Here is a 20,797-nt window from a genome sequence, read left to right on the forward strand (position 1 = left end):
GTTCTGAAGCCGAGTTTGAGCGAGCTGGGTGTTGGGGAGGTGGGCTTCAGGGACTTACCACACTGTCCCCCTTGGGCCCCAGATTCCCTGCTGGTGGGAGGAAGGGCAGCCCCAGGGGAGCCTTGCCAGGAATCAGATCCCAAGCAACAGAGTACCCAGACCTGGTGCCGGGGTCTGCCCAGCACCCCCGAGTTGAGAGCTTGTCTTCCACAAGGAGGGGCCGAAATGTCGCTTGGCCATAGGCTCCAAAGAGAACCTTTGCTCCCTGGTTGGGCTCACACGGCTGACCTCCCTGGCCCCGTGTGCCGCCTGCACAGCAGGAGGCGGGCAGAGCACAAGGCCACACTCACATGACCCACATGGGTTGGGGCTCCTGGAGATGTGTCGATGTCGGGGTCTGGAGTCAGCGTCCCAGGCCCACCTCCAGTTCACCCAGGGTAGCCCAGCCTCCACCTCCCCGCACTGGCACCTTTTGCCAAGAGACTGCTGAGCCCTGTGTGCCCGGAAAGAAGCCCAGGCTTCCGGGTGAAGTTCAAATGCCCGCCCCGCCCTGCTTTGGTTGTTCTCATTTGGGCTAGGAAAGAGGCAGCTCTGTGATCTGAATATGGCAGGAGTGGGGCTGTGTGGCCTCAGGCAAGTCCCTCCAGATGAACCTCAGCTTCCCCCCTACTGAATGGGACAGCTGCCCTCTGGTACCTGCAGGAGCAACTTCCTGATATGGCTGGCTGCTTTCCCTGGGCCCCGCCGCAGCCTCGGCTCCCCACCTCACGGCCTGGGCTTCCCTACCTGGCACTACCCAGTGATCCCCAGCAGGGGAGCCACGGACCCACTCCTCTGCCCTCTAACCACCTACCTCTATGGGAAGTTCCAGGCTCCCCCACAGCCTCACTCTCCACATTCCAGGGGTCCCCTCCACCACCCCTGCACCAGGCCTCTTCCCAGACCCCGCCCAGTCCTTCCCAGAGGACTCAGAGACCAAACAAGTGAAGGCAGCAGCATTGGCTTGGGCTAGTCAACCTCTTGTTGCTGTTCTTTTGTGTCAGTGTGCCCCCCAACAATAAGTTTCCTTGGGCACTGAACAGTTTGTTGAGGACAGACAACATGCCAGGAATTACTCTAGTTGCAGGGGACAGAGTGGATGAGGCAGGTTTCTGGCCCATAACAGCCTTGGACCCTCCCCAGGCACCCCAGTCTGTTTTCCCTTCGGCCGAAAGGGCCCATGACAGTGCGCTAGCAGCTACAGAAACGTTTGGCAAAACGTTAACAAGCAAGATGCTTCCCGAGATGTAAAAGGACCTTTCCTTCTAAAATCCTATTTATCAAGTATCTCATCATAATTGGAGCCCTGGAGGGCAGGAGAAAGCTTATGAAAGAGGAATGTGGGCCTGCTCAGCCCCTCCCTTCTACCTGGAGTGCCCCCTGCCCAGACCCTGCCCTGGCTGCAGACCCCCCGCCCTCTGTCCATCCAGTGAGCTATGCCCAAGGACCTGGAGCCTCAGAGACCCTGCTTGGCAGTGATGGGCTACTGTGCAAGGTGCCACCTTCTCTGCCTGTTGGTGAAGTCCGAGGAAGATACCAGTAGGGAGGAAAAAGCATTCAAATGGACTGGGCTCATGGAAAGGGGAACTAATTATAGCTGTCACGGTAGGCACTGCTTCTCGTGGGTGCCGTATCCGGGCAGGACACCCAGTAACTGTGTGTGCCATCAGGCACCATTGTGCAAGTCGTCCCGCAGGGCAGATTTGCCCTCTCCTTCACTGAGTGCCACGGGCTGGCGGTCCTCTCCCTGGTCAGCCAGCTCCAGGCCCCCCATACACAGAGGCCTGGGCCGGGTCCTGACTGCCCCTCACTGTGCGGCCTGGCAAGCCCTCCCCTCTTCTATTTCTGGGAGTGTCCTAGGAGGAACACTTGTCCAAGACACAAGTGCGGGGGTGAGGGTAGCAGTATGGCACCTCCAGCTGCCAAGGGCCTCGTCCCAGCCTGTGACGGAGTCCCTGCTCCTGTCCCCAGGTTGCCACCGCTCACACCTTTCACGTTGCTTTGTCTTTATTGGAGTTGGTCAGATGGAGGGGCAGCTGTCGCTTTGCCCTTCGTTCATGGGCCCTGTGACTTCAGGTGAGTCGGTGTGGTTCTCTGGGCCTCGATGTGTCTGTGCCATGTGGACAGTTTGGAACTCAGTGGGGCACTGGTAAGGCCTTTTCAGGGAGTGGGCATAAAACCCCAGCACAGCACCAGGACGTGGTCAGGACCCATGTCGCCGCGTCGTTGTGTGTCACTTCCCTCGCAGAGAGCAGCAGTGGGAGCCCAGGCCACGCCCTGAGGACCACCGCTTGCTCTGCCCTTCCCTCAGCATCTGCACGGTGGGCTGTGGCCGAGAAGGGGGCCCCCGGCAGCCCCAGCAGCCGTGTAACCGGTTTCCTCGCCTACAGCATGGGAGCAGGCGTGAACACTGCCCCTGGTGGTGAGGGCCAGTGAGAGGACAGTGGGAGCCCGAGCCCAGTGGGGACAGGAGGCGCTACGAGGCTGTGTCCCACCTCTGCTGCCCTCCCACCCCCTCCTCAGCAGCTGAGCCCAGCCAGGCCAAGTGCAGTCTAGTCATGTGTGTCAGACTCACTTAAAATGAACTTTGTTAACATCTAAGAAGATCTCTGTTAAGTGAAATGCTTAGTCCCAGGAGCTGTTCTCCTGTGTTGGCTCCCTAAGTGAGCTCTCGACTCTTCAGTGAGCCCTCAGCTGTGGGCGCGGGCGTAGGAGGTCCCTTTCCCCCACAGTTCTCTGTGTGAAGAGGTTTCCAGAAGGCAGTAGTCCCTTTCTCCCTTAGTAAGAAGGTGTGGTAATTTCCAGAATGATGTTTCTTGTCTGTGAGGATCGGTAGCACCTTATTTTATTGTTTTATATAGTCCAGAAAGTATCCTGCCATGGAGCCATGTAATTTGAGAAATAAAGATGTTTTCTGAAGAAGATACAAGGAACATTGTACAGAGGACAATGATGCATTCAGAGCAGGCACCTTGGGACCCCACCGTTCTCCCAGTCACCATCAGCTGCCCCATCATATTTTCCTGAATCTCATCAACAGTCTGAAATCCCTTCCCTTTCAAAGGTGATTTTAGTTTGAGGAAAAGCAAGAAGTCACAGGGTACCAAATCTGGGCTGTAGAGGGGCTGAGTCACCTGGGTGATTTGATGTTTTGCCAAAAACTCTGCATGAAACGTGACACATGAGCGGGTGCATTGTCGTGATGAAGCTGCCGGTCACTAGCTGCCCACAGCCGCGGTCTTCTGAATCATCCGAATAGTTTCTGCAGAGGATGTTCAAGCTGCACACAAAATTTGATGCAGATTCATTGCTCTACAAACTCAGTCATTTTTAATATGACAGCCACACAGTACACACATCACTCAGTGGTGTCTACCACCCCCACTGACCAGTACAGTGATGTTGTCCCTGTTCACACATGCGCATTCCAGTGTACTCTCCTCGGCTGCCAGGTTACATCGATGCCACCCAAAGTGTTCTCATTAACAATAGTCATACTTTTTTCCTGACAGACCTTGTATATATTCAAACTATGTGTATATATATTTTAAACTAGTATATACTCTAATACCACAGAATGCAGGTGTGGCAAGACCAGGTGGTCAGGAGGCCCTGCCCTGTGCCCAGGACATGCTCTGGCAACCATTCGCTTCGATTCTCCATAATCTTCTTTGTTTCTGTTTTGCTTCCATTAGCCCCCTTCTTCTCAAAGCTGCATACGGTACCCAGTCCTCTTGCCTGGGGTCTTTTTGGTGAAGGCCTCATCTCCAGCTGGGTCTGGTTTCCTGGTTGTCAGTCTCCATTGCCCTAAATGCTCATGAAGGCTTAGGAGCCAATGTTGGGGTTGCGGTGGGAGTTCCGGAAATTACTGTGGTGCCGCCCTGTTTGAGGTTCACTGTTTGGTTCAGTTGAGGCCCTCGCACAGGTGTCGTCAGGTGGAGAAGTTTGCGCAGGCACCTGCCTCCCTCCGCCTTTCCCTGTCAGCATACCTGGGTTTGGACCCACAGTGACGGCAGGACCTCAGCATGGTGATGTCTGGGCTCAGGGTTGGCGCTAGGACTGGCCTCAGGCCTAGAGTGGGGCCCAGGGCCCATGGGACCTTCTGCAGGCCCAGAGGAATAAAATCTGTGTGAAAGTGAAGCTTGTTACACACACGTATGTGCCCAGCTGGGCTCTGGAGGGACATGCAGGGCAGTTGCCTCAAGAGACTGGTATTTGTCTACCTGTCCATCACCTCAGATGGTCATGAAACGTCCTCCCCAGGAAAATGTGAATTAGCTCAGAAGTGGGCTGGGGCTTCTGGCCAGGCCTGGGCTTGCACTGTCCCCCAGGGCCCTGCCTGTGGTGGCCCAGGTCTGCACCCATGCACGTTCCAGAGCCAGCACTTCCCAGCTCGCCAGCATGCTGCTCGGGTGGGAGTGGGAGACCAGGCCACTTTGTCTGCAGCTTTCCTTGGCCACCTGCATGCACAAGGCCTCTTGCTACCTGGCCTGGCCTCCCTGGGAGTCCCAGGTCCCCAATTCTTCTTGGTACATGTGGCAAAAGGGAAGAATTTGGTGAGGAGCTATGAAAGGCCGGCCTGACACCTGTAGGTGACCCAGCCATCTGTACAGGAGGGGCCTCACGTTCTCCATTCTGCTATTAGGGGTCCAACGTGATGGAGGAGCAAGACCTTCGGGATATTGGCATCAGTGACCCACAGCACCGCCGGAAGCTGCTCCAGGCTGCACGGTCTCTGCCCAAGGTGATCACCCACAGCTCTGGGCCTTGGTCTTCGCCAGAGCCAGAGCTACCTCCCTAGAACCCAGAATAGGGAAGGAGCTGGGCTTGCAGATCACTCTGGGGTGTCTGCCCTTGTCCTGGGGGTCCCAGAGAGCCAGCTAACACTAGGGACAGTGAGAACCTGGTCTGGCCTCAGGAGGGCTTGCAGCCTCCACCGGGTGTGGGAGCATGGTGGCCACGGGCTTGACCCCTGGAGCCCCGCTTGGGTCCCTCCTGAAACACTTGAGACCAGGCCAGCCTGTGCTGACCCCTGGCATCTGTCCCTGGGGAGCCAGGGGCTGGTAGGGCCTGGCCTTTCCTTGACTATACTGGTACTGAGTCCAGTGTTCCCTTGTCCCTTCCACTTGCCCAGAGCTCAAGAAATGTAAACAAGTCCCAACAGGTGAGATCAATGCCTGCTTCATGGACACACACTGTTTTCTTGTCCCACTGGGTCCATTGACCTGCTAAGAACATAGTGGGGCCTTCTGCAGACCCTCCTCCCCAGCTTCCTGACCCTGGATACAGTGGAAGTCTCCAGATGGGAACCTGAGATGAGAGCCACAACTGAAAAGGCTGTCAGCAGGGTGTCCCCTCCGGGGCCCTCAGCACCTCTCCCATATCTACCCTGGGCATGGCCAGTCATGTGGACTGTGTGAGCAGGCGCGCATCTCCACGGCCCCAGGGGACCTTGTCTCTAGAGTGCTGAGATGCCAGCCCCGCCTCCCCTCCTTGCCCTACAGGTGAAGGCCCTGGGCTATGATGGGAATAGTTCCTCATCAGTGCCCTCCTGGCTGGACTCCCTGGGGCTGCAGGACTATGTCCACTCCTTCCTGTCCAGTGGCTACAGCTCCATCGACACTGTGAAGAACCTCTGGGAGCTGGAGCTCGTCAATGTGAGTGCGGCTCCTGCTCAGCCTGGCTTCTCTCTAAGCAGGAGTTGCCCTGGGCCAGTCCCCACCTGAATGCTGCGCTCTCCCTCCCATCCAGGTTCTAAAGGTTCACCCGCTCGGCCATCGCAAGCGCATCATCGCCTCCCTTGCAGACAGGCCCTACGAGGAGCCGCCCCAGAAGCCCCCGAGGTTTTCCCAGCTTAGAGTGAGTTGGAGAAGGATGGAAAGGGATGTGTGTGTTCTTTGTGTTGGGAATTGAAGGGAATTCCCTTTTTTAAAAAAATTATTGTTCAAGTACAGTTTTCTGCCCTTTACCCTCATCCCAGCCCACCCCCTGAAGGGAATTCTTTAGGAATTCTTTAGAGACAGCATGGTCTCTGGTGGAGGAGCAGAGAACCCCTCCCCTCTTGTGGTCAGGGCCAGGTCTGCCCCCAGCCCCCAGTTGGCAGGGCGCAGTTGTTTGGAGTGGTTATTTATCAATAACATGCCTCCCATCTAAAGAATAAGTGGCAAGTACAATGTTAGGATCCTGAATAACCAGCTGAACACAAGCTGGAGGGAAGCCTTATATCCAAGGACAGACAGAAGAAACAACCTCACCACAACGTGACTGGTAGGGAGTGCAGAGGAGGCACGAGATGGTTGGCCGAGTTCCCACGGGTGGCAGCTAAAGCTGCAGAGGGATATTTCAGCAGCCAGGGGGTTCCCAGTGAGAAGTTGGGGGTCTAGACCCTAAGCTAGGCTCCCCAGCCTACAGCACCAGAGCCTCAAAAGGAACTGAGATAACATCCAGCTGTAAAAAGCAGCAGGGTTTCTGTCTGCCAGGGGGAGACGGCTGGAGATGCAGAGAGCCTCTTAAAGGACCAGCAGACAAGATTCCATTTACAGCCACTTGCCCTGGCCTCTGGCAGAGGGAAGGCAAAATAGACTAAAGATGCTTTAGGAGAGTCTGGAGCTGGTGGCTCTGGGGAAAGAACTGAAGGAACAGCCACCAGGATCCCTGTGCTGAGTTGTTCTCCGCACTGCAGAGGCCACCTGTCTCAGGCAGAGCACTCCTCTCTGAATGGCATCAGCCTGAGGAGAAGCAACAGCCCCACCCACAGGAATCACTCTGCCCTGACCTGTGGAGCTTAAACCGGGCTGCTAAGTGCAACTTGAGCTGTGTCACTGATTAAGTTTAACAGCTAAGGCAGATCTCTGGGAGCTCTGAGCCTTTAGCTGACCCTCCCCAAGGCCCAGTGCTGGTAAAAGCCTGCCTTGGTGTGCATTCTGGTTCTTTCTGCACACAAACAGGCCTGGCGAAGGGAGCGCACACTGCGGACTTGCCCAGGGCCGGTCACAGGCAGCATCTGACAAAGGGCTGCACCAGAGTCTTTGCAGATCTGCCTAATAGGTAGAAACGATACAGAGAAGCAGTCAGAATCGAAAGACAAACAGACACCAAATGAAAGAGCAAGAAAATTCTCTAGAAGAAGAACTAGATGAAATGGAGGCAAACAATTGATCAGATAGAGAGTTTAGGGTAATGATTATAAGGATACTCAACAGCATGAAAAAAGACACAGAAACCAGGTAAAGAGCCAGTCAGAAATAAAGATTACAGTATCTGAAATAAACAATGCACTGGAAGAATAAACAGTGGGCTAGATGAGCAGAAGATCAAATCAGTGACTTGGAGGACAAGGTAGGAAAAACACCCAGGCACAACAGCAAAAAGAATTTTAAAAAATGAGGAGAACTTGAGAAATGTTTCGGATATGAAGTGTAACAACATCCGCATCATGGGGTTACTGGAAGAAAAGGAGAGTAAGCAAGAGATCGAGAACCTATTTGAAGAAATGGTGACTGAGAACTTCCCTAATCTGCTGAAGGAAAAGACCCAAGTCCAGGAAGCCCAGAGTCCCAAACGAGTTGGACCCAAGGAGGCCTAGTGATTAAAACGACAAGCCTTACAGGCAAGAATAGAATCCTGAAAGCCACAAGAGAAGAGCAGGTAGTTACCTACAAGGGAGCACCAACAAGACTTCCAGCTACTTTCTCAGCAAACATTTCAGTCCCGAAGGGAGTGGTGTGAAATAGTCAAGGTGATGAAAAGGGAGGACCTACAACCAAGGCTACTTTACCCAGCAAGGCTGTCACTTTATTTTATTTTATTTTTATTTTTTAAAGATTTTGTTTATTTATTTATCTTTAGAGGAGAAGGAGAGAGGGAGAGAAACATCAATGTATGGTTGCCCTTTGTGCGTCCCCTGCTGGTAGTTGGCCTGCAAGGAACCGGCCTGCAACCCAGGCATGTGCCCTGACTGGGAATCGAACCGGGATCGGCTGGTTCGCAGGCCTGCGCTCAATCCACTGAGCTATGCCAGCCAGGGCAAGGCTATCACTTTAAATCAAAGGAGAAATAAGGAGTTTCCCAGACAAGAAGAAGCTGGAGGAGTTTATTAACACCAAACCAGTACTGCAACAAATATTAAAAGGATTGCTTTAAGAAGGGGAAGGGGAAGGAAGGGAAAGAAGAAGAAAAAAACAGAAAAACAGTCTAACGATAAAATGGCACTACATGCATATCTATCAATAACCACCGTAAATGGAAATGGCTTAAAGGCTCCACCCAAAAGACACAGGGTAGCTGAATGGTAAGAAAACAAGACCCGCGTATACGCTGCCTCCAAGAGACACACCTCAGATTGAAGGATACACACAGACTGAAAGTACAGGGATGGAAAAAGCTATTTCATGCAAATGAAAAGGAACAAAAGGCAAGGGTAGCAGTACTTAATCTGAGAAAATGAACTTTCAAACCAAGGCTATTGTGAAAGACAAAGAAGGACCCTACGTAGTGAGAAGGGGAGCGGTCCGGTGTGAGGATGCAGCCCCATTGAACATCCGCATACCCAGCACAGGCGCACCTGAATATGTGAAGCACAGTGTTAGGAAACCAGGAAAACATCGAATCCCGGAGGGCTGGGTGCCGTGTCTGAGTGCGACAGTCAGCCGTGCTCGGGCAGCCAGGGGTCAGGCAGTATGACATGAGCCTGAACTTGACACAAAGCTTAGGCCACACAGTGGGACCTGGGTCTCCTACCCGCCACCCACCCCAAGTCTTCTGCAGAAAGATTCCTGTAGCACGATGCGTGAGAGAACCTGCAGTTCAAAAGGTCCTCACAGGTGCTTTGCTGCAGCCAAGCAATCCCTGACCACAGAGCGGGTTAGACCCTGCAAGTGGTGCAGGGTGCCTGTCCCCCAACCCTGGGAACTGAGCTGCAGGTGGGCGGTGGTGAGCAGTGGTGAGCCCGTGACAGGCGCCTGGCTCCGAGCGCCTCCACCCACCTCCAGCAGCCTCAGAAAGTGGATGCCGTTTTATCCTCCTCCTGTACACAGGAAGCCGAGGCAGACTGGGCCTGAGAACCATGCACAGTCGACATTACCTGTAAAAACTGTGGACACTGACCCCTATTCTTGTGAGATAGGCCCTCAGGGTGCCGACTGCTGCTGCTGTGTGTTTTCTCAAGAGCAAGCCTCGGATTTGGTCACGTGTCCCAGAGACCCACAGTGGATTGTGACAGATATTTTGACAATTGGAAAGCACTTCCCAGCCCTAGTACCTCCCATTTCCCTTTGCGGCTCCAGGCCAAGGGGCATGCTACTGAAGGGGGTTGCTGGGGGGTGGGGGGGGGGGGGGGCTGCTCACCACAGGTCTTTTGTCTCCAGCAAGAATGGGGTCGCTTTGATTGTACTCAGGCTGGGCCCAGTGAGCCATTTGTCTGGCTCCTCCAAGCCCAGAGGGTGTCTTGTGTGCCTCACTTCTACCCATGAGGGCCCTCAGCAGCCCAGGCCCTAGCCCAGTGGCTCTGAGTTTCACCCGGACTTGTCCCCGCTACAGTGCCAAGACTTGCTCTCCCAGACATCGTCCCCTCTGAGCCAGAGTGACTCGTGCACTGCACGGTCTGCGGACCTGCTGCTTCCTCCTGGGGACACAGGCAGAAGGCGGCATGACAGTCTTCCTGACCCCACGGCACCCTCTCGAGCAGAGCGCTTCAGAATCCAGGTGAGTCAGGGTGCTGCAGGCAGAGGTCCCCTCGTTCCTCTGGACAAGACAGGGCCTCCTAGCCCCAGCCTCAGCCCCAGCCCCAGCCCCAGCCCCAGCCCCAGCCCCAGCCCCAGCCCCAGCCCTAGCCCTGTGCCCGAGCCCTGCTGGGAGCAGGAGGAAGACACCAGCCTTCTCCCAGCTGCCCCATTGGCTGCCTGTGCTGGGCACCCAGGCCCTAAGCTCTTTGCTTCTGCNGGGGGGGGGGGGGGGGGGGGGGGCTGCTCACCACAGGTCTTTTGTCTCCAGCAAGAATGGGGTCGCTTTGATTGTACTCAGACTGGGCCCAGTGAGCCATTTGTCTGGCTCCTCCAAGCCCAGAGGGTGTCTTGTGTGCCTCACTTCAACCCATGAGGGCCCTCGGCAGCCAGGCCCTAGCCCAGTGGCTCTGAGTTTCACCCGGACTTGTCCCCGCTACAGTGCCAAGACTTGCTCTCCCAGACATCGTCCCCTCTGAGCCAGAGTGACTCGTGCACCGCACGGTCTGCGGACCTGCTGCTTCCTCCTGGGGACACAGGCAGAAGGCGGCATGACAGTCTTCCTGACCCCACGGCACCCTCTCGAGCAGAGCGCTTCAGAATCCAGGTGAGTCAGAGGGTGCTGCAGGCAGAGGTCCCCTCGTTCCTCTGGACAAGACAGGGCCTCCTAGCCCCAGCCCCAGCCCTGTGCCCGAGCCCTGCTGGGAGCAGGAGGAAGACACCAGCCTTCTCCCAGCTGCCCCATTGGCTGCCTGTGCTGGGCACCCAGGCCCTAAGCTCTTTGCTTCTGCTGTCAGGGCCTCCCTCAGCTTTTCCCACTCAGCCCCATCTTGCCCTTTTTGTCCTAACCCTCCCCTTTCCCCAGAACTTTCTGTCCCTCCCCCACAACTCCACCTCTTACTGTTCCGCACACCTGGGACTGCAGCCTGGACGGGGCTCAGTTCCTCCTTCTGTTTCTGTAGCTCAGTGGTGGGGGCAGCTGCCTGCCTCACATTCTCGACTGTGCCTCCCACCTCCGCACGCTCTCCAGGCCCCCCACAGCCTTTGCCATTGTGCATCGGAGCTGCCTTCCAGATTGGGGGAGCCCCTCATCATCCTCGGGGTGAGCTTTAGCTTCACTCCTTTTCCTTCTAACTCACACTCATTTCTGGCCTCTGGGCATTTCCCAGCCTTTCCACTAGCTTGGCCGAGAGTTTCACAAGCCTTACAGAGCTGTGGTCTGGCAGCTCTGGTTGCTCTGGTCTGCACATTGCTGGGAATGGGAGTCATAAGTACTTCCTGGATCTTGCCCCTCCATCCCCTTCCTTCCACCGGTGCTCTAAGGAAGGAGCTGTCCCCTCATAGGGTGGCAGGGTGGGTGCTGCAGCAGCCCACCCCACCCCTGCCCCCACCACTGCCAGGTGCTCACTACAGTGCTTCCCGGCCACAGGGCCCTCAGTGACTTCCCCACCCCCGGCTCAGATCCAGGGGCCTAGGCTGGGGCACGAGGCTTCCAGGGATCTGGTTCCCGATCCCTGTGCTCCATGCCTCGAGCTGCCCCACGTCTAGACTTGTCCCTCCCTGTCTCTGTTAAGGCTCATCTCAGACACCGCAGAGCCTTCCTCACTAAACCTGCTTTGGGGGCCTTAGGTTCTTGCTCCTCCTTTTCTCTGGCGTGGATAGTTCTCCCCTTTGCCACAGTGCCTTTGAATGACTGTCTGCCTCCTGCTCTCCTCACCCTGCCCTTGGCCTTCAGGTGGCTGGCTTCCTCACTGTTGGGTGTGCTAGAGCCAGGCACGGAGCCCATGAGCTCCTCTGGATGGATGGGGGTGGGGGAAGACTTGTGACCCCGCATGTTCTGCAGGAAGAGCACCGTGAAGCCAGGCTGACCCTTCGGCCCCCCAGCCTTGCTGCCCCTTATGCCCCTGTGCAGAGTTGGCAACACCGGCCAGAGAAGCTCATCTTTGAATCCTGCGGTTATGAAGCCAATGTGAGCTGCCCCTGCCCTCCCAGCCCAGCCTGGCTCCCTGCTTCCTGTCCCCATGCCACCGCCACACCCCTGCTCAGGGCTCCTTGGGTGCTCCCAGCACCTGGTGGGGAAGGGGGACCACCCCAGCTGGTTGTGGGGACAGGGAGCCACTGGGAGAAGGGACCATCTGAGTGTGGTCCCGAATTGGCTGGGTCACCCCTGTGTGACAACGCTTAGGGACACTCCCTAAGCTCCACCACTGCTCACTCCCACAGTACCTGGGCTCCATGTTGATCAAAGATCTTAGAGGGACGGAATCCACACAAGACGCCTGTGCCAAGATGCGGGTAGGTTATCTTTGTGGGGTGAGAGGGGCTGTCTAGGATGAAGGCAGTGAGTAGGGCACCAGCTGCAGCCACCTGGGTCCTGTGTGAGGCTGGGGTTGAGGGAGGGAGGTTGGAGGGCTACGGAATTCAAGGGGCTCAGCCCTGAGAAGGGGTGTTCACAGGCTGCCGTACTTCCCATAGAAATCCACGGAGCACATGAAGAAGATCCCCACCATCATCCTGTCCATCACCTACAGAGGGGTCAAGTTCATTGATGCCTCCAACAAGGTGCGCTTCTCACAGGTGCTGGTGGGAGGAGGGGCCCTTTCTCCCTGTCCCTCACCGGCAGGGTGTCTTCCCTAAAGTATCCTCAGCCCCTTTTATTCCTCTCCATCTCCACCCTGGCCCCAGGGGTTGTCTCTCATGCACCCACCCAATCCTGGGGCCGTGCACTGGTGCCCACCACTCCATGTCTCCCTCAACACGGCTTCATCACCCCGCTTACCTGCTCAGAAGCGCTCGGTGGTGTGAGTCCCTTAGTGAACAACGGGCTCCCCCGTGTCCTGTCTGGGCACCCCACCCGGCTGATAACTTTCTCTCCTTGCCCTCACTCTGGAAGGCAGAGGGGCTGGGGAGCTGGTGATTGGATATGAACATTTTACTCCATCAGCTGCCGTGGTCAAGGGCGGGGACTCCAAACCTAACTCATGCACGGTTAGGCACTGCCCCCACCACTCCCACCAAAAAAAAATGAAGTGGCGCTCGGCTCACACTCGGCTGGGACACAGGAAGGTCAAGGGCTAAGGTGTGCTCTCAGGGAGCCCGAGGGTTCCAGGCCTGGCTATTTTTTTGGCAGAACATCATTGCCGAGCATGAGATCCGGAACATTTCCTGTGCGGCCCAGGACCCGGAGGACCTCTGCACGTTCGCCTACATCACCAAGGACCTGCAGACCAGCCACCACTATTGCCACGTTTTCAGCACAGTGGACGTGGTGGGTGGAGTCCCGCAGCTGGAAGGGGGGCCTGCATGGAGACGGCCTCAGTGCCGTGCTGTGCTGGCGCCTGGCGGGCTCTTAGCAAGTGTTTGGTTCAGGAGTGAAGCTGCAGCAGCCGCCCTGCCCAGTCCCTCTCTCCAGCAGTGAGACTGAAGCAGAGAAGGGGACAAGGGGCGTGTCCAGGGTTCTGGCGACAGAGGTTTTCCTCCTTCTGGCACGTGTTGTCAGTCAGTCACGGCCTTTGTCCCCTGACATTGTCACCTGCCACCCTAATTCCCCACCCCTGCTATGGGCCCGTCTCCCTGAATCCCCTCTGCCTCCATTGTGGGGGCAGCGGGGCCCCTGGATTCCTGCTAGTTCTAGACTCCGGTGCTGGGCTGAGGGGCATTGCCCACGGGGAGTGGACACATGGAGGACTCCCTACTGCCCTTGGGGAGAGTAGCGAGTTCCTGAATCTGTAGCTTCTGGAACAGTCAGCTCAGGGGTCCCCAGCCCCAGGGCCTCCGCGCTGCAGCTCTGGGCCTGGCATCAGGACCCTCATCTGTAAGGGGGTATTATATGACCAACCTTGTGAGCTTGCTTTGAAGATGAACTACAGCAGCCCCCCCACTCCTCGTTCCTGGCACTGACTCGTCACGCGGGTTTCTCACTTCAGTCTGTCCTACTGTAATGCGTCTGCGCTCCTGCAGACCGCCGTGCTCTGGGAAGTCACACAGTGGGGGTACGGGGCAGGGCCGGGGTGCAGCACCCAGAAACTTTGTTGGCGGTGTGTGAGAAAGGAGGTGGAGACTGAGTAAAAACCCTAGCACCTTTCTGGTCATACTGAATGGCAGAGGAGTACATAAATGCCCCCAATGAACTTGATCCTCTAACTGACTTGGGTCAGCTGGGCACAGCTTTGCACTTGCCTGGTGTTTCTCTCTGAGAAAACCCTGCATGAGAAACCAAGTACGCATTAAGCTCAGATCATTCCCTAGTGTCTTAATTGCTTTGGGACAGAAAGAAGTCTCAGCAGAATTGACTGTACTTTTGGGACCTATCCAGGCCCTTCTGTGCCCGGGCCCTCCATGCCGGTGCCCAGGGGTATGAGGCCAGGGTGGCGGCTCCTCCATCCGTCTGCCTGAGTCGTGCTGTTTCCTCCCAGAACCTGACCTATGAGATCATCCTGACACTGGGGCAGGCGTTCGAGGTGGCCTACCAGCTGGCCCTGCAGGCCCAGAAGTCCAGGCCGATGGGCGCCTCTGCAACGGAGATGGTCGAGACAAAGTCTTCCAAACCAGTGCCTAAGCCTCGTGTCGGCATGAGGAAGTCAGCAGTACGTGGCCCGCCTCGGGACTCCCCACACCCTGGGCTCGGGCGGGGGCCGGGGGACACTTCAGGCAGCTGACCCCTCAGGAAGCCACCCTGCCCATCACGCTCCTGCTCTGAGTCCTCACCTGGGCTGCAGGACCCTCTAACATGAAGTGGACAGCTGCCCACCGTCCTGCTCGGCAGGCTTACCAGGGCCCGGCCACCGCGGGGCTGCAGAGCAGTGCAGGCGGACCCCATAATGTCACCCCTGTCTGTGTCTGCTTTGCTTCGCACCCCAGGTGCCGCTGCCCCCTGCTAGTCGCTGTTGTTACTGTCACACCTGCACCACCCATCGTCCTTCTTACCTACCGCTGCCATCCGTTAGTCCTGGAGTCAAGGTCTTTACGTCACCTGTGTCTGTGTGTCAGTCTCCCCGGAGGGACCGTGAGCTCCCCAAGACTCGTGCCCCCTTTCCTGTGTGGTGCCCTTCTTTCCTGAGCTGCCGCTCTGTCTGTGCTTTAGCCCTTGTTCTGTATGTCCTCCCTCCGGGCGCCTGGGGTGCCAGCTGTGGCCTTGCCCTGGGTGAGCTTGCCAGCCCCTCCGGAGGGGCCTGAGGCTGGCAGTTTCCAAACCCCTGTCCCTCCCTACCCCACAGCTTTGGGACCTAGAGCAAACAGCTCCAAGAAATCCCTGGGACAAGCTGCCCGTGCCAAAGGCCCAGAGGTGGCCCTCCCATAATGAGCCAGGGAGGGTGTCCCTTCTGCCCCTCCACCGCCAGGGAGCCTGCTCTCTGGCTTCCCTCCTGACAGACTGCGCCCTCGAGCTCTTAGCATCAGTTTGTGGGGCGAATCGCTTGAGAAGCCTCGGGCTGGGCAGGCAGCTGATGGTCGTCGTCAGCTAGACCTTTAGAAAGCTAGTCTGACTTTGGTCTGTCCTTGAGATGCCCTGGCCCGGGTGCAGTGTTCTCCGACTCTTCACCCTTCTTTCTTTCTTGGCAGCTGGAGCCGCCTGACGTGGACCCAGACCCCCAGTCCCATGCCAGCGTCTCCTGGGTGGTGGACCCCAAACCAGACTCTAAGCGGAGCCTCAGCACCAAGTATGAGACCACTATCTTCTAGCCACCCACCCCCTGTCTCCACTAGTCTCACTGTGCCTTGCCACCCGGTCTCTCTGCTCTTCTCAACTCCAGCTGCTGACACCGGGCCCCGCCCCGGGACCTGCTCTGCTCCTGGGCAGCAGCTGCAGACACTGCACTCACAGCTTGTACCTACCACCGGACACTGTGAATCCCCCTGGGCAAGGCCAGCTTGGGGGGTGAGTTGCCTTTGAGGTGGGCACCGAGAGGGCTGAGGGGCCCTGCTGCGCCCCCAAAACCTCAGCGGGCAGGCACTGCAGATCCCAAGGGTGGGACGGTCTTCGAGCGGAGTCCAAGCAGCCCAGTGATGGCTCGCTGTGACCAGGCCGGGCCCCCGCTCTCCTCCGCTGTCTTCTGTGCTGAGCCTCTGCGGGGGCTGCTGCTAACAGCTGTTCATTTGCACCTTTCTTGCCACAACCGACCACTGTGACCACCTGATGCCAGAATCCCCTTGCACTCTACTCACAGCTGGCCTGCAGCTCTCTCCCCCGTGCGTGAGGTGCTGGCCTCCCTGCTGTGAGACCAAGCTCTGCGAGGTAGCTGGACCAGAGTCAGACTGCTTTCTGTGAGGGCCACATTCTGCGTCAGGCGCTGGGGTGCAGGGTCAGCTCCAGAGCGTGGGGCGCTGAGCGTCGGAGCGCAGCAGGCCAGCTTCACGCAGCAGGCCTCTCCGTCCTAATGGGTCTTCCACTCCGAGGAAGGGGACGGCATATGTGGTTGGCCCCTTGTGTCTTCACCAGTGGGTCACAGGCTGGATCTGGAGTCCAGCTCACGGCAGAGGAAGGCCTTCCTGTGTCGCCCCACAGGAGGGAGGCCTGCACCCCGCGCACACAGCCCTCCCAGAGTGGAGCTGCTCTAGGGCAGCCACCTGGACTGAGCAACTGCCGTTGTCCTCCAGGGGCTTCCTGACACTGTCTGAGCCAGCTGTCACCCGGTCTCTTCCCAGCATGGGGGCGGTGCAGTCTGTCACCACGGGAGTGGGCCAGCAGCGGCAGTCGGGGGGTCCAGGCTCTGAAGAAGCCCCCACATTGTGCTGTGCGAGCCAGTCAGCTTAGGTGGCCAGAGACAGGAAGGGAGAGGTCCCAGCAGGGAGCAGTGCAGACACAGTTCAGTTCAGTAGAGAAGCCAGTAAGTTGCAGCAGGTGCTTTAGGATTGAAACCCAAGTTGGTAAACCAGGGAGGTCCTCCTGCCCACCTGCCTGTCCTGTGCCTTCCCAGGCAGATGCGCTGAGCCAGGGGTGACCAGGGGAGGCTATGAGGGACCTCCTGTTCTGCTTCTTGTTCCCTTTCTGCTTCCTGTTCCCTTGCCGTGTCCTCCACCTGTGCAGGCCCCTCGGTTAACCCTTTCCTCCCCCCGTTGTGTTTGCTTCTGCCAAGCTGAGCCCCTGAGGAACCGGCTGTGCTGCGGACACACAGGTGTGGGGAGCACAGGCTTCCGCCGCCGCCGCCTCCACCGTCCCGCCTGCAGCTCTGAAGACCCCGCCTGCCACACGAGCCCTGCCCTGGCTGGGGAGCGCTGTGGGCCTCTAGCCGAGGAGACCGGAACTCCAGAGGGTCAAGAAGTGACTTGTCCAGAACACATTTTTTAGTAGAAAATTTGTTTTGTAAAATGAACTTTTAACACTTGGCTCTGACCTCTAGGTTAAACTGCCAACCTTTCAATAGTGGCCATAGGACCAGAGAACAGAGAGGCTGAGATCCGTCAAGGCCAGTCTGTCCGGTTTCTGCCTGCGGACGGGATTTTGGCGAGCTCCAGTAGGTCTGCCGAGCAGGCAGTGGCCCTGGGCAGTGGCAAGGGGCCGGCAAGGGGCAGAACTGACTCCCTGTTGTCGGTGTGTGCTTCCCGACCCACCTGCGTTAGACACTGTTCCCTGTGAACCTCACACTCCTCGTCCCCGCCTGGGCCTGGACACAGCCTGAGAGGTACCTGGCGGAAGCAATGCTTCTGGTCCGTGCCGGGTTCCAGAAGTGAAGGTCTGGGGGTCCAGTGGAGATGGGTGAGCAGTTCTGGGGCCGTGAAGCCGTAGCCGGGGCCTGGAGCTCCGGGCCCCCCTCAGCCACCCGTCAGAGCTGTGCCCTTGGGCTGCCTGGCCCATGGGCTCTCTGGGGACTTCAGGCTGGCGGGGGTGAGTCAGAAAGGAGGGAAAGCAGCTTCATTTCGGGCATTCATGGGTAGGTTGGCTAAGATTGCTACCTGCCAGTTTGTGCTTTGTTTAATCAGGTCTCTGTGATTAGGACTCACTGTCTTTGAATTAGGGGTTTGACTGTTATATTTTCATCTGCTGGCTCATCCCTGGTTCCAGGTGTAGAAAAGGCAAAGGTGACAGTGTGATTCTCCCATGTGGCCTTCAGGGCAGGCTGGTGTCTGGCTGCTCCGCTGTCCTTCCGGCCCCATGGGGCGTGCTTTGCTTTTTAACTGTGGGTGTGTGCCTCCTCCCGGGGTGTAGCAAAATGAGAGGCTAGTTGCTATGAAGCCAAGAGGCAGAGCCAGGTCAGCTGATTGTCCAGTATTTTCCAGAGCAGTGCACAGACCTCATGCTTCTTGGGCACAGCTCAGCCAGGTCCTGGCACCGGAAGTCGAGGCCTCAGCAGCACACCGCTTCCCAGGGAAGGTCAGCTTTGAACCTCGGCTGGTGCGCAGGAGCAGGGAGGCCTCCCTGGACCCATTCACAAGCCCGTGGTTGGCCAAACACTGAAAGCAGGGCCACGCCCTCCTGCTGACCTGGGCGGGGCCCTGGCAGTCACCTCTTCTCTGGAGCAGAGGCAGGTGATCCTCTGCTTTTCGGTACGAAACAGGAACCTCAAGGCCTGGAGGTTGACCTGCTTTCTTCAGGAGGTGACGAGGACCAGAGCCAGCGGGTCAACAGTGCCGCTGCAGGGCTCTGAGGTCCAGGAAGGGCCAGCCCTTCTAGGGACCCTCTCAGTGTGGGTCATGGGTCCAAAAAGAAAACTGTGTAGACACTACGATGAGCTCTCCAGCCTTGTGTTTGTAAGTCACGTGTAGGCGTTCCTTCCCCTCAAAGCTGCTATATCTTCTTTATTTATTCAGGGTATTTTCATATGGGAGAGCCTCGGCTAATCTGCTTTGGCTCTGGATTTTGTTTTGAGATTGGTTTACTTCTGAAAGGAAAGGACTGGTTCTTTTTTTCTTTTTTACTCTCCTCTGGGACAGGTACTCTCCCTTCCCTAGAAAAAAAAAAAAACAACAGTATGACTAAGGACAGGCTCCAGGTGGCAGGGCCTCTGCTCCTGCACGTCTCTGCGTCTCTGAGCTGTGGGAGCCTGTTCAGTGGGGACCATGGCATTGGTCCCTGGCACCGGCCATGGGCTCTCCCCTTGACTCTTCTGCTTGCCGGCCACTCCGAGCACAGCTGCCCTCCTGACGGGCTCTGCCTTCGCTGTGCTCCACGCCCCTCTCGGGCCTCTGGCATCAGATTGTAGGGCGAGTTGCTTGAGAAGCCTCGGGCTGAGCAGGCAGCTAATGGTCACAGTCAGCTGGCTGTTAGAAAGCTAGTCTGACCTTGGTCTGTCCTTGAGGTGCCCTGGCCTACAGGATCACTGTCACAAAAGTATTGTTGCTGATGGTGTGGCAACGGGACTGAATTGTAATAAAAATGTTATTTAATCTTTGTCTCTGCATTTTGATACTTGAATGACTTCCCCCTTTATTTTATTGTACATATACTTGTTAATCTGTCCAGCTGTGTCCGAACTCTGAACATCTTGTGGTACCAAACAAAACCGATCTGCGCGACAACGTAGACTGACCTCACTACATGAGAGTGTAAATATTCCCGGGCTTCCAGCTTTGGTTTTGTTATTTTCATAACTGTACAACTTAGAACAGACTGAATTAATAAATGAGAAGCGACATAAAAGCAGCCTCACTTTTTGGAGTCTTTGGACTAGAGTGTTCCTTGATTGCTTTCTGTGAGGGCCAGGCCAGGCACTGGGTCGGCAGTGAGTAGCACCTCACTCCCTCTGGTCCGGGGCAGTCCGGGGCTTCCGCTCTGCTCAGCACTCTTTAGCAGGGAGAGCGTCCGTTACAGGTAACCCTGGTTGGGTGCGAGGGCCCTGCACTCCCCCTCCCCCTCCTCATGGCTGTCTAGTCTGAATACCAGGCAGGGACCACATTCTGGCTGTAGCTCTTGGTCTGGGCTGGCCCACCCATGGGTGTGTACTGACCATCTATGTACAAGGCAGCGTGGAGGGTCGAGAACTGTGGGAGCAAAGTGTCTCCTTACACAGCTTAGTTTGATTGTGGAGGTTTGTAGACACATGCTATGGGCCCAGAGTCATGCCACAAGGCCCACACCTCAGTCCAGGGCTGCGGGATGCAAAGGGAAGGGGGGGGGGGCAGGGAGCAGGGGAGTGGGTGTCTGGACTGGTATTTGAAAGGGGACTGTTGGGGAAGGCCCAGACAACACTAATGACCCTTCACTGACCATGCCCTTGGACCCCAGCCTGGTAGCAGCTGCATGGTCACCACCTCATTAGGCCGCATGCCTTTCTGGGCAAGTGTGGTCAGCCCTGTTTACAGAGCAGGAACTGGGGGCCTCGGAAACCCGGCCCAGTGGCTCCCGCTGTCCTCAGAGCCCCTGGCCCCTGCCTGCTGCAGCCCGAGCTGCCTAGCAGCAAACACTCGCAGGGTTTCTGCGACATGCGTGCCGTTTGCTGAAGGGCTTTAAAAGAGGAACTCACTGGTCTGATCTAATACCCATTTGTATTTGTGAAGAAAACAAGACCCAGATCAGGGAAGTCATTTCTCTTAGCCAGCCAGCCAGCCAGCTAATGGCAGAGAAAGGGCCCAAATCCAGATGCTCCCTTCCAGACGGGGCTTCTCAGCTCACACTGCACTGCAGCTGTGCAGGTGGAAGGCCCCCCACGCCCTTGCTCCCCGGCGTTGGTGCTCTCCTAGGCAGGAGACACACGTGGCCAGAAAAAAACATGGTTTGGTCACTTATGTCCCTGGTCCCCTGGAACACTGTATTGGGACACATTCATCATCCCTTTTGGTGCCACTCTGAAGCCTCTGTGACCCTCTCCCCAGCCGGGGATGCAGTGCTGATTGTGTCGGGGGCCTGGGCCAGGGGACCCAGACCCACTCTGAGCACCTGGGCCCGCCATTCCTGCCCTGCCTTGCCCAGTGGGAGCTGGAATTGAACCAAAGGGAGAGAACAGAAGGACCCAGAGAAGGAATGGGTGGGGCAGCCTCAAAGGAATGGGTGGGCCCCTCCAACTACACAGCATCTGTGCCCCCATCCCCACCCCTCCGACACACTGTGGTCAGCGGGTCTACACCACAGGGCCCTCCGGACCCAGAGGCTGTTGGGAGGCCTGTGT

The 20,797-nt window shown here is 57.1% G+C and overlaps 1 protein-coding gene across 8 annotated transcripts in view; it reads left to right on the forward strand.

Annotated features, from left to right (window-relative positions):
- Positions 1-19,327, forward strand: part of ANKS1A (ankyrin repeat and sterile alpha motif domain containing 1A) — a 188,540-nt gene extending 169,213 nt beyond the window's left edge. For 4 of the 8 annotated variants that reach the window (XM_037052812.1, XM_037052815.1, XM_037052818.1 and 1 more), the window contains 11 exons: positions 4,685-4,783; positions 5,544-5,696; positions 5,791-5,898; positions 9,577-9,741; positions 11,602-11,727; positions 11,982-12,053; positions 12,234-12,320; positions 12,889-13,026; positions 14,174-14,344; positions 14,619-14,717; positions 15,318-15,502. In XM_037052812.1, coding sequence (XP_036908707.1) covers positions 4,685-4,783; positions 5,544-5,696; positions 5,791-5,898; positions 9,577-9,741; positions 11,602-11,727; positions 11,982-12,053; positions 12,234-12,320; positions 12,889-13,026; positions 14,174-14,344; positions 14,619-14,717; positions 15,318-15,437 — 1,338 coding nt within the window. In that variant the 3' untranslated portion in view covers positions 15,438-15,502. The other 4 variants (XM_037052816.1, XM_037052817.1, XM_037052813.1 and 1 more) reach the window with 3 other exon arrangements.
- Positions 19,328-20,797: the final 1,470 nt, after the last annotated feature.

This window comes from Sturnira hondurensis, unplaced genomic scaffold (assembly GCF_014824575.4).
Source record: "Sturnira hondurensis isolate 20B ecotype Veracruz unplaced genomic scaffold, ASM1482457v3 Scaffold0007578, whole genome shotgun sequence".
Classification (NCBI taxonomy): Eukaryota; Metazoa; Chordata; class Mammalia; order Chiroptera; family Phyllostomidae; genus Sturnira; species Sturnira hondurensis.